At 42.4% G+C, this 12,495-nt stretch overlaps 1 protein-coding gene across 1 annotated transcript in view; it reads right to left on the bottom strand.

The window, feature by feature from the left end:
• Positions 1–12,495, bottom strand: part of LOC121261288 (protein TIC236, chloroplastic) — a 39,453-nt gene that overhangs the window by 20,032 nt on the left and 6,926 nt on the right. The window contains 1 exon segment of the mRNA XM_041163592.1: positions 5,741–5,881. Within this exon segment, the coding sequence (XP_041019526.1) occupies positions 5,741–5,881 (141 nt within the window).

The following is a 12,495-nucleotide window of genomic DNA, read 5'->3' as shown; positions in this document are numbered from 1 at the left end:
GTTTTTTCAAAGGAAGGAGGAAATTATATTCGAATTTCCGAGTGGAGCAGAAGGATGGTTAAGTTTGTTTCTCTTAAGAGTGCCGGTGTTGTCATGGGTGGCAAAGGTGTTGGAGGATTGGTCGGCACACCCTTGGCGTGATGGGTTTTTCAGAAAGTTGCGGGAGGGTAATGGAGTTGTGATTATTCAGAGCATGCTAAATCGAGGGTCATTTTTTGACATTAGATGAGTATGGGAATGGGAGCAAAAGAGGGCTCTTTGTTTATTCTCGAAGGTTTACATGGTAGAGGTTGGGTAGAATTCGCGTTTTTCATGCGTTTGATGGCTGGTTCTGAAGTCTTTGTTCAAGAAGAAGAAAACAAAGTCCAATATGCTCAGGCTATCGATGTTCAGGAATGGCATCGAAAGGGGCCAAGCAGTGTGTCGTCAGCAAGAAGGGTCTTCCTCCCAAACGGTGCATCATTTGCATCGGTCTTGAAGAAACCGGTATGTCCTCTGGCAGGTAATAGTTTTAATGGTATGGAGGGTGATGGTCGGAGGAAGGGGAAGGTGATTGGTGGTGAAGTTCAGAATGAACGGCAGTTCTCTTCACATGCTGACAAATGGCATCATAAGGAGGCTTGTGGGGTTGGTGGTTCGCATTTTGTGTATCCCGTTAGTGGGGAAGTCGAAGGGATGTTGTGGGCATCTAGAGCTGAGTTGTCGTGTGTTCTGGAAAATATCATTGACTTGATGAATAAAATTGATTCGGGCTTGGGCTTGGTTATGGGCTTAAATAGCGTTTTGAAGGGCCCTAGCCACTTAAGTTCCTCCTCTAAAGCATATGGGCCTCAGACTGCAGCTGGTAGAGGCGATGGGCCGGGTTTGAAAGACAATGTTGGAGGCAATGGGCTGGGCTTGAAGCCTGTTTCTCTATCGTGGTGGGTCAAAGCCCACTTCGGGTCCTCTCCCTTGGACTCGATCGCAAATACAACTCAAACGTCATCGACGGTTGCTCAGGGGACCCTCCTCCCCAGTCGTCACAGAACTTGTCGCCAGCAGCCGATGACCCTCTTCCTTTTCCAGCGCCGATGGTCAATGTTCAACCTGGTGCCTCTTCCTCGGGCACGAACGCATATATGACTCGGACGTCGCCGGTGGTTGCTCATGGACCCTCTGTCGTCACAGAACTTGTCGCTAACAGTCGGAGGCTCTCTTCCTATGCCAACGCCGAAGGTCAATGCTCATCTTGGTGCCTCCTCCTCGAGCACGAACGCGTGTTAGTCTCAGACATCGCCAACGGTTGCTCAAGGGACCTCTCCGTCGTGACAAAATTTGTCATCGATCGCCGATGTCCCTCTTCCTATGTCAAAGCCGATGGTTAAAGCTCATCCTGGTGCCTCTTCCTCGGGCACGAACGTGAATAGGTCTCAGACATAGCCAATGGTTGCTCAAGGAACCTCTTCGTCGTCACATAACATGTTGTTGGTCGTCCCCTAGCTCCTTTGCAAGCGTTGATCTCTGTTTTGCATGGCCTCTCATCTCACCCCAATTGTAACCAACTGCACACCTCTGTCTTTGGTGTTGTCATGGATGACGATTCTGAGAGCGTGTCTACTCAGATTATCGATGAGGAGGAATTTTCCTTTGTGTACAAATGAGGACGCAGATTTGGTGATTTTGGATGTTGAGTCTGATGATGAGCATGATTTGCAGTTGGTATGCAGGGGGTCTGGGGTGGGTGTTTCTACTAATGGGGTGGAAGATATGGGGATGAGCCTAGTCCCATCTGCTCTCTGCCTCCGGCTCAGTCTTGGGCTGGTTTACATTCTGATTGAGTTTTACAGAAGGTGGATGAAATCCGTAAATGTATAGGGATTTCTTGTGAGGGTTTTGAAAAACAATTTAAAACTCTTCTCATTGCTATTGAGGCGGAACAACCTCTTTTGGCTTGGATCCTTTTCCAAAAAGAAAGAAAACTTAAGAGATTGTCATGCACCATCAATTATGATGTAAGAGATGGTAGTGCAAGCAATGGTAGGCAAAAAGACGGGGTAATCAGCAGTGATTTATGAAGCCGAAGATCCTCTCTTGGAACGTACGGGGGTTGAACCCCCGTGCAAGCGTCTTCGAGTAAGAAATCTAATTCGAGAATGGAAAGTAGACATCATTTGTTTGCAGGAAACCAAATTGAAGTTCATTGATAGAAACATTATTAGAAGCTTGTGGGGATGTTCATATGTTGGATGGGTCTCACTAGCCTCTCAGGGGGCTTCGGGGGTATTATTTTGATGTGGGACAAGAGAGTTGTAACTCTGGTGGACGAGTATGTTGGAGAATTTCTTATGGCTTGCTCTTTCTTGAATGTAAATGATGGTTTCAGGTGGGCTTTCGCTGGTGTGTATGGGCCCAATGTTGACAAGGACAGGAGATTCCTTTGGGATGAAATTGCTGGTTTGTGCAATTGGTGGGAGGGCCCGTGGTATATTGGAAGGGATTTTAACATCACTCGGTTTCTGAGTGGAAGGTCGGGAAATTCCAACATTGGTCCGGCCATGGTTGATTTTTCTGATTTAATCTTTGATATGGGCTTGGTTGATTTACCTTTGGCAAGGGGTGATTTCACTTGGTCAAATGGAAGAGCATAGTCTAGGCTGGAAAGATTTCTTGTTTCTCCCTGTTGGGAGGTGCATTTTCCTAAATTATGTCAAAAACGCATGCCTAGATTATGCTCTAATCATTTTCTCATCCTTCTTGATTGTGGGGGTATTCATAAGGGGCGGAGATATTTTAAATTCAAGAACATGTGGCTCAAAGTTGATGGTTTTTTAGATAAGGTGAGAGCATGGTGGTCCTCTTATCAGTTGTCGGGTACACCCAGCTTTGTCTTAACTGGAAAACTCAAAGCTTTGAAGAATAACTTGAAGAAATGGAATGAGGAGGTGCTTGGGAACATTGGGGATCAAATAAAGTCTCTTTTCGAGGAGTTGCAAAGATTTGATGAAAAAGAGGTTGTAGGGGTTCTCTCGATTGATGAGAAGGTAAGTAAACTCAGTGTTACTTCTGATCTGAAAACAATTACTCTTATGGAGGAGATTTCATGGCGACGAAAGTCTAGGGCTTTTTTTTTTTTTTTTTAAATAAGTTATCTAGGGTTCTTTGGTTGAAGGAAGGAGACAAGTGCACCAAATTCTTTCATAGATGTTAATTCTCATAGAAGAAATAATGCAATTGAGGTCCTCCACTACGATGGTAGTGTTCTTACGGGTCATTCAACTATTAAGGATCACATTATCTTTTTTTATGAAAAACTTCTTATGGAGCAGTTTTCTTGGAGACCCAAAGTTGATGGGCTTGTGTTTGATTCGATTGACCAGCCTAGTGCAGTTTGGTTGGAGAGAATGTTTGAAGAGGAGGAGGTGCTTAATACGATAAGAGGTTTGAACAAAGATAAACCGTTGGGACCCGACAGATTTTCCATGGCATTTTTTCAGGCATGTTGAGACATCGTCAAAGAGGACATCATGAAGGTTTTTTTTGAATTTCACTCTTTTATAAAATTTGAGAAAAGCCTCAATGCTACGTTCATTGCACTTATACCTAAAAAAGTTGGGTCCGTAAAGGTGACAGACTTTCAACCCATCAGTCTTGTTAGTGGTGTGTACAAGATTATCTCGAAGGTGCTCGCTAACCGTTTGAGTTTGGTTATGGGGAAGATCATCACAAAATCTCAAAATGGCTTTGTCAAGGGTAGACAAATCTTTGACTTTGTTCTCATTGCTAATGAATGCTTGGAGAGTAGAATTAGAGACGGAGTTCCAGGCATCCTTTGCAAATTGGATAAGGAGAAGCCTTTTGACCATGTCAATTGGGATTTTTTTATATAAATCCTTGGTAGGTATGGTTTTGGGGAAAAATGGTGTAAGTGGATGAAGTATTGCGTTTCTTCAGCTAGATTTTCAGTTTTGGTTAATGGCACTCCAGCTGGTTTTTTTAATAGCTCTCGGGAATTGAGACAAAGGGATCCTTTGTCCCCCTTTCTCTTTGTTTTAGTTATGGATGTGTTAAGTAGAATGTTGAAGACGGCAGTGGATAGGGGTTTTATCTCGGGCTTCTCGGTGGGCAATTCCGTCCATGGCAGCATGCGCATGATACCTTGATCTTGTGTGAGCCAAATTTTGATCAAATCTGTTCTTTGAGGGCTCTTCTTTTGTTATGTCTTGAAGCTGCATCTGGTTTAAAAGTCAATTTTTCCAAATCTGAAATGGTCCCCGTAGGTTTGGTCAATAATCTAGGGGATTTGGCTGATATATTGGATGTAAGGTGCCTTTTTTGCCTATGAAATATCTGGGTCTTCCCTTGGGGGCACCTTTTAAATCTAAGGCAATTTGGAATGGGGTTTCAGATAAATTTGAAAGTAGGTTGGCAGGCTGAAAAGGATCTACTTGTCCAAAGGTGGTAGAATCACCTAAATCAAGAGTCCTTTATCAAATATCCCAACCTATTTCCTATCTTTATTCCCTTCGCCTACAGGAGTGGCTAATAGAATAGAAAGGATATTCCGTGACTTGTGGGGTGGATTCGAGGATGAGAAGAAATTCCACTTGCTCAAGTGGGATAAGACTTGCTCTTCTTTATATTCGGGAGGTTTGGGGATTAGAAAGCTAAAAACTTTCAATAAGGCACTATTAGGGAAATGGTTGTGGAGGTATCATCAAGAAGGAGATGCTCTTTAGAGGATTGTTATTGATGCCAAATATGCGAGTATTTGGGGAAATTGGTGCTCAAATGAGGTTAAAGGGGCATATGGAGTGGGTAGGGGTAATCGGATCAGCTCCTGACATGATTTATGGTGTGGTGACATGGCCTTGAAGATTGCTTTCCCTTCCCTCTTTAGAATCGCTTTGGATAATGGAGCCTCTATAGCTGATTGCATGAGCAACATTGCTTGTCTTATTCAGTGGTCAGTAAGTTTTATTAGAGATGCCCAAGATTAGGTGGGGGTTATCACTGATTTTTACAGTTTGCTCTATGACTTAAATTTAAAATCTGGAGGGGAGGACAGATTAATCTGGAATTAGCTTGGTAATAAGAAATTTTTGGTTAGATCTTTGTACAAAGTCGTGGTGCCACATTTTTCTAGTGATTTTTTCCCTTGGAAAAATATTTGGAGATGCAAGGTGCCTCTCAAGGTCCGATTCTTTGGGTGGTTGGCTGCTCATGGGAAAATACTTACTATTGATAAGCTAAGAAAGCATGGAATCATTGTAATGGATTGGTGTTTTATGTGTAAAAGGTGTGGAGAATCGGTGGATCACCTTCTTCTTCATTGTGATGTGTCGAGGGCTTTGTGGGATGAGGTATTTGTCAAGTCTGGAATTTCTTGGGTGATGCCTAAGAGTGTAGGGAAACTTTTGGCTTGTTGGAGAGGAATTCAAGGAAATTATCAAATAACGGCTGTTTGGAAGATGATTCCTCTTTGTCTTATGTGGTGTATTTGGAATGAGAGGAATGGACGTTGTTTCAATAATAGAGAACGCTCGATGGATGGGATTAGGGCCTTCTTTTTCATACTTTGTTGCTTTGGGCTTTGGTTTTGTAATAGATGGATTTGGTTCCATTGACTTTCATGCTGCTTTTCAGCTTTAGTTTGTAATTAGGTTTTTTCTCTTGTATACTTCCTGTGTACTTGGGCTATGCCTAATTTCATGGTTTTTAATAAATTTCTTACATATAAAAAAAAACAAGATGCAAGAATTACCTGGCACATTAGATGGAATTCTCCTTCCTCGGGATGAATGCCAAAATCTCCTGATGCTTCCAAAGGAACACTGCCAAACCAACCACTTGCATCATGTACAAAAATTCGTTGACCGCGGAAACTTAAATTTGCTGCAATGTCCTGCATTAGAGAAATGAAGAATACATCATAATACTTTCAAGCTTGTAAAAGGAATTAGCTTTCAAACTTCACACTCGGCATAGTAGTATCAAGTATATCGGTATAACCATGAAACCTGAGGTGGGAACAATCATAATGACAACCATGAAGCAATTAAACCAGACCAACTCAGATTAAAATGAAACAAATATAGGAAATCAATGTACTGTTGAAGCATAGTATGAAGATGGTCTGCAACAACTCAATAAAATAAAGTGGGTTAGGTTAGAGGAGCAGTAAGTCCGTTTATTTGTTAACCCAGAGCCATTATGCCTTTAATCCCAGCACCAGTCGAAAATCTTTCTGAGCTTCCTCCACTTTCAGCCAATTTCTTCACATTCTCTTAAATTACTGCACTTATGGCTTCTCCAGAACTGCATAAATACCTTTCTCTAACCTTCATATAAAAGAGAGACACTAAACTAAAAGAAAATTTGAACCCAAAAATAAGCCCAACATCAAAAGCAAATATATATATATTGATTGGTAAATAAGATTTTATTGATCATAGGAATTCGCAAAAAAAAAAAAAAGCAAAAAAATATATATTACCTTACAGAAAAGTGCAAAAAAATTCTGCCAACCTGCTGATTTTTAAACAACGAAATCTTTAAACCTCCCATACAAGGCAAATTCCATAATCTAAAACACAGCTATTAACCAACCAAGGACTCAAAAAGGGAAGTTTAACACTTCAATGGACCGAACTATTTAGTCCATGATTTCCTTGTTTCTTTTTCCAGTTCCTGACATGTAATAGCTTCAGTTATTGTATACTTCCTGTGTACTTTGGCTTTACCTTGTTACTTGTCTCAATAAAAATTTTCTCAAAATACCAAAAAATGGACCGAACAATTTAATCAGAGAAGCAAAAGACGTCAAATTTTTTTTCTCTACGGACTGCATATATCTTATCTTCCAGCCCAAAATAAAGGGCAATCTCTTTTGGCAGCTCAACCTTCATAGCAATAATTATGCCAATTCTGCTAAAAAAATCTGTTCAGCTGATCACAATTCCCCCTTTTATCAGTAGATGTGTTTAGGATGAAAGTATGGCATCTCAGTGAATCATCCTTAATAGATTTTTTCTGAACTTAAATCAACAAATATGAATGATGACGCAAGACAAGATGACCCTTAGGAGTTCCCTGCTGAGTACAAATCGATGGGCACTCATGAAAATCCTATCTAACAATGTCAAAAGTTACAAACACGACCACAAAATACAAGCGGCATCATAAGAGATGTGAAATGACGCCACATCTAAACTTCTATTCCTACTAAAAGGTTACACTTGATCCCAATCTTTGCTGATATAAAGAGCATCAATATATGCTTATGAAGTTCTAATGTTGTTCCGGAAGAGATGTTGCTTCATGCTACAACCTCTAACCTGAATGTCACCTCCAAGCACCCATGAAAGTCCTCACATCAACACTTCACTCAAAAAGCAAATTATTATTGTTTTTTTTTATAAGTAAAACAAGTATTATTAATTCAAGAATGGGCAACAACTGCCAGTTACAAAGTCCATATGCCCTAACTACGTAGGTGCATTAGAAACTAAGAAATCATGAAAATCCATGCCATTGAAATCCATAGCAATGGCCCAAATACAAAGAGTCCTAAAAAAGAAAACTTTTAGCTCCGCCATAGATCTCTCTGTCTTCAAACGTCCTCTCATTACGCTCCTGCCACAAGCACCACATAATACAAATAGGGATCATCTTCCAAATCGCTTTAATGTGATGCACACCTCAGATAGAGGTCCAACACGCCAATATATCCATCACGGATTCCTGCATAACCCATTGTAGTTCCTTCCTTTTAAACACCTCATTCCAGAGAGTCCTAGCTACCTCACAATGTAAAAGTAAATGATTCACCGATTCACCCCCACTTTTACACATACAACACCAGTCTACAATAATTATCCTCCTCCTTTTCAGATTAATTGTAGTAAGGATCTTGCCTAATGATGTTGTCCACACAAATAAAGAAACTTTAGGAGGAGCCTTGTGTTGCCAGAGTCTTCTCCAGGAAAATTGTATCTCCGGCATTTGTGTAAGGACCTTATAAAAGGAACGAACAGTGAATACCCCTCTTCCTGCAGGAACCCACCACAGACCATCTTCATGCTGGATATTTGGACAACAAGAATATACGAGATTATAAAAATCTACAAAACTCTCAATCTCTCAATCCTGTGCCGCCCGGTTGAAATTGATACTCCAATGTATACTGCCTCCTGAGATTCCCATAACCTCCGCCACTGTGGCATCTTTGGCACTTGCTATCAGGAAAAGCATAGGAAACAAATCTTGGAGAGCATGGTTGCCACACCATGCATCCTTCCAAAATCTGATCCTGGAGCCCGTACCCAACTAAAATCTAGTGTGATGATGAAATACCTCCCACCCTTTTCTAATATGCTTCCATAGCCCCATTCCATGAGCCCTTCTAACTTCTCTAGTGCACCAACCCTCCCCTAAACCACCATATTTATTCTCGATCACAGTTTTCCATAAGGCTTCTGGTTCTTTGATATATCGCCACAACCATTTGCCAAGTCATGCCCGATTAAACAACCGTAAGTTTCTAATACCCAAACCGCCACTAGAGATAGGACGGCAAAACATCTCCTACTTGACAATGTGAGATTTAAACTCTTCTCCTAAGCCACCCTACAGAAAATCTCTTTGTAACTTCTCAAGACGACCCGCCACGCTTGCTGGTATAGGGAATAAGGATAAGAAATAAGTGGGTAGATTAGAAAGTGTACTTTTGATCAATGTAATCAGGCCCCCTTTCGACAAGTACATTCTCTTCCACCCTGCCAGTCTCTTCTCTATTTTTTCAATCACTGTGTCCCAAATTGAGCGCGCCCTCGAAGCTATACCCAATGGTAATCCCAGGTAAGTCATAGGAAGAGCCGTTATCTTGCAATCCAGTGTGTCAGCCAACTCCCTAATTTTCTAAACTTCTCCAATCGACACCAACTTGGATTTATCGTAGTTCACTTTTAAACCAAACACTACTTCAAAACAAAGCAAACATGCCTTCACAGCCCGCACCTGATCTCGATCCGCTTCACACATAATAAGCGTATCATCTGCAAACAATAAGTGAAAAATAGTAGTAATACCCCTGCTCGGAGAGCCAATCTGGAAACCATTAACAAAACCATTAGCCACCAACGTCGAGATCATCCTGCTTAGTGCCTCCATAACAATAACAAAGAGTAGAGGAGATAACGGATACCCTTGTCTCAACCCACGAGTACTCTAGAAGAAACCCTCTGGGCTACCATTGATCAACACAGAGAACCCTACCGTAGATATACACCATCTAATCCAAGACCTCCACCTTTCACCAAAACCACATCTACCCAATAGATATAGAAGAAAATCCCAGTTAACATGGTCATATGCTTTTTCCATATCTATCTTACACAGAATTCTTAAGGTGCCAGCCTTCAATCTACCATCCAAACATTCATTGACAATTAGAACCGCATCAAGGATTTGTCTACCCTTAACAAAAGCATTTTGAGGCTTAGTCACAATCTTTCCCAAAACCTCATTTAAGCGATTAGCAAGCACTTTTGAAATAATCTTGTACACTCCATTCACTAAGCTAATAGGCCGAAAGTCTGTGATCTCAATAGCCCCAACCTTTTTTGGTATTAAGGTAAGGAAAGTGGTGTTAAGGCTTTTCTCAAATTTTCCAACCAAGAACAACTCCTAAAACACCTTTAAAAGATTTTCTTTAATCACCTCCCAACATTCTTAGAAAAAGCCCATAGAGAAACCATCAGGTCCAGAAGCCTTATCTTTTACCATTTTCCTTACAACATCAAATACCTATTCCTCCTCGAAAGCCCTCTCCATCCTAGCAACATCCCCCAGTTCAATAATGTTAAAAACCAGCCCATCAAGAGTAGGCCTCCACCCCACCTGCTCAGTAAGGATCTTCTCAAAGAAATCAACCGCATGGTCTTGAATTACCTCTTCTTCTCTGCACTCCACCCCTTCAATTTTCAACACCTCAATATTATTATTTCTTCTATGAGAATTTGTAATACTAAGGAAAAACCTCGTACTCCAATCCCCTTCCTTTAACCATAGTGCTCTTGACTTCTGGCGCCAAGACATTTCCTCTTGCAAAATTATCCTCTTAAGATCTGCGACCAACAAGGTTTTTTGTGCTTGCTCTTCCTCAGAGAGAGGTCTACCCTCTTGTATTCTTTCTAGGTCCTGTATTTCCATCCACTTTGTATTTTTGTTCTCCTCAACATTACCGAAAGACTGTTTATTCCATTCCTTTAGGTCTCTTTTTAAGGCTTTCAATTTATTAGCAAAAATAAAGCTGGGTGTACCCTCGAAACGATACGAAATCCACCATCGTTTGACCCTCTCCACAAAGACTTCTGATTTCAACCACATATTCTCGAACTTAAAATACCTTCTACCACTCTGAATGCCTCCACAATCAAGCAAGATAGGCCAATGATCTGAAGCTAAACGTACCAAACGCTTTTGTCATACGTCCAGAAAATGACTTTCCCACTCAGGTGAAATTAAGAAACGATCCAAACGAGTCCAAGTTTGGTTATTCGACCAAGTGGTAGGGCCCCCTGCAAGTGGTAAGTCTATCAAGTTCAAGTCAAAGATACACTCTGAGAACTCCAAGCTTGTTGGCCTCAATCTTCTATTTCCGAAACTTTCACTTTGGAATCTAGCAACATTAAAATCACCTCCAATACACCAAGGAAGCTCCCACCAACAGTGTATCCCTGCTAGCTCATCCCACAATAATCTTCTATCCACATCTAAATTTGGCCCATAAACACCTACAAATGCCCACAAGAAACCATCTGACACACATTTAAAAGAGCACACTACCAAATCTCCCTATATACTCCTCCACTTTCTCCACCACCCGTCTATCCCACATCACTACAACTCCCGATGCCCCTGAAAATGCCAAATACACCCAATCTACATAATTATTGCTCCATATACTCCTCACAATCTTCCTATTGATCCGAAGAAACTTCTCTATCTCATTAAGACCACGGACATTCCAAGACACAATCTTTAGTTTCATCGATGAACAGCCGGCCCTTTCCTTTTCACCCTACTCCTACTAGAGCTACCCTCCGAATTCATCGACCACATCAACCTTTTAAGCTCCCAATTCTTCTTCGAATCCCTATCCTTTTTTGTTTGTAACCAGCTTCCATAGCAATTAACAAGGCAATGAACTGCTCTTCATACCCCTCACACTCAATCCCCACAAAATGTTAGATCTCTTTCACCTTATGAATTACCCAATCTGAAGCTTGGTCAGGGAAACAATAATTCAATGGGATAGGATTTCCCATTCTGTTACTCTGGAAGTTCTAGAACTCTTCCCCCACAGTAAACTCCTCCAAACCCATTTGATCGCAAGCCTCAGGGAGGAATAATTTGTCCTCCACCGAGTGCATGAGGTCATCCGACTCCTCATCCCCCTCATCTAGCACAAAACCATCAAAAGGGTTTGACAGAAACTTCCGCCGGAGCCAAACCCACTCCTCCACCTCATATCGGCGAAATCCAAGTCTCATTTGACGGAGAAAGCACGAATTGAACTCCACCAGCGCCTTTTGTGCACAGTACGCCGACGTTGTCTCACCGGCGGCCTCCTCTGCCTCCGTCGGAGCTGTCTGTGCAACCGCCATCAGCGGTGGGCTCTCCGGCACGAAGCCGAGTCTATACAACTCAGCTGCAAAAACTGGGCTAGGGTTCTCGCCACAGGGATGAGCAGCTGATCTCCGCTGGGCTAGGTCTCCACTAGGCTGAGTTTCGAACCCATGCCCACTACAATGGGCCCTGGGCTGAGACGGCCCAACCCCTTCTGAGAGACGTGGACTCCTCTGTGTCTTGGGCCGAGAAGGCCCACCAACCTTAAGCCATACGGCCCACCCCTTTCCTTTTTTAACTTTCTGCTGGGCCTTTTTCTAGGCTTTACTAGGCCCATCCCCTAATTCCTTTTAACTCTATCCAGTGCATCAGCCCGCCCCTTATCTTTCTGCATCAGCCGAGTGCATCCCCCATATCTTTCTACATTAGCCCGCCCCTTATCCCTTTTAAAACACCCGTATCTTTACTTTCCTTAAACAGACCAACAAACTCCACAATCTCAACCTTACCCCTCTGCAGAAACCGTAGCTGACCCTGCATCTCCATCAACGTCCTTCGTACCTCCCGCGCCTCTTGACATGCCGCGGTTTTCTTGCCAAGGGGATGGCTCGACACAGTGTACAGATTCGACGGTGCTTCTCGGCTCCAAAACCCTTGTCCCCTGTTAGAACCTTTCGCACCTCTATCCCGTTCCCTCCCTTCGTTCGGCAGTGTCTATGAGAGATCCTCCTTATACGACCGAGACTGGTGCCTCACCGTCCCCTTCCCATACTTCGACTAACCTCCACCAGTCAAAACACCCACGGTAAGGAACTCCTTACCTCTTTCCAACAACACCTCCCGCAATTTCCTCCAACCCCAGCCCTTCTCTCCTTTTGGAAAGCACAG

Source organism: Juglans microcarpa x Juglans regia, chromosome 4D (assembly GCF_004785595.1).
Source record: "Juglans microcarpa x Juglans regia isolate MS1-56 chromosome 4D, Jm3101_v1.0, whole genome shotgun sequence".
NCBI classification, from domain to species: domain Eukaryota; kingdom Viridiplantae; phylum Streptophyta; class Magnoliopsida; order Fagales; family Juglandaceae; genus Juglans; species Juglans microcarpa x Juglans regia.
The sequence above is the reverse complement of the archived record's forward strand: the minus strand, read 5'-3'. Positions and strand labels throughout refer to the sequence as shown.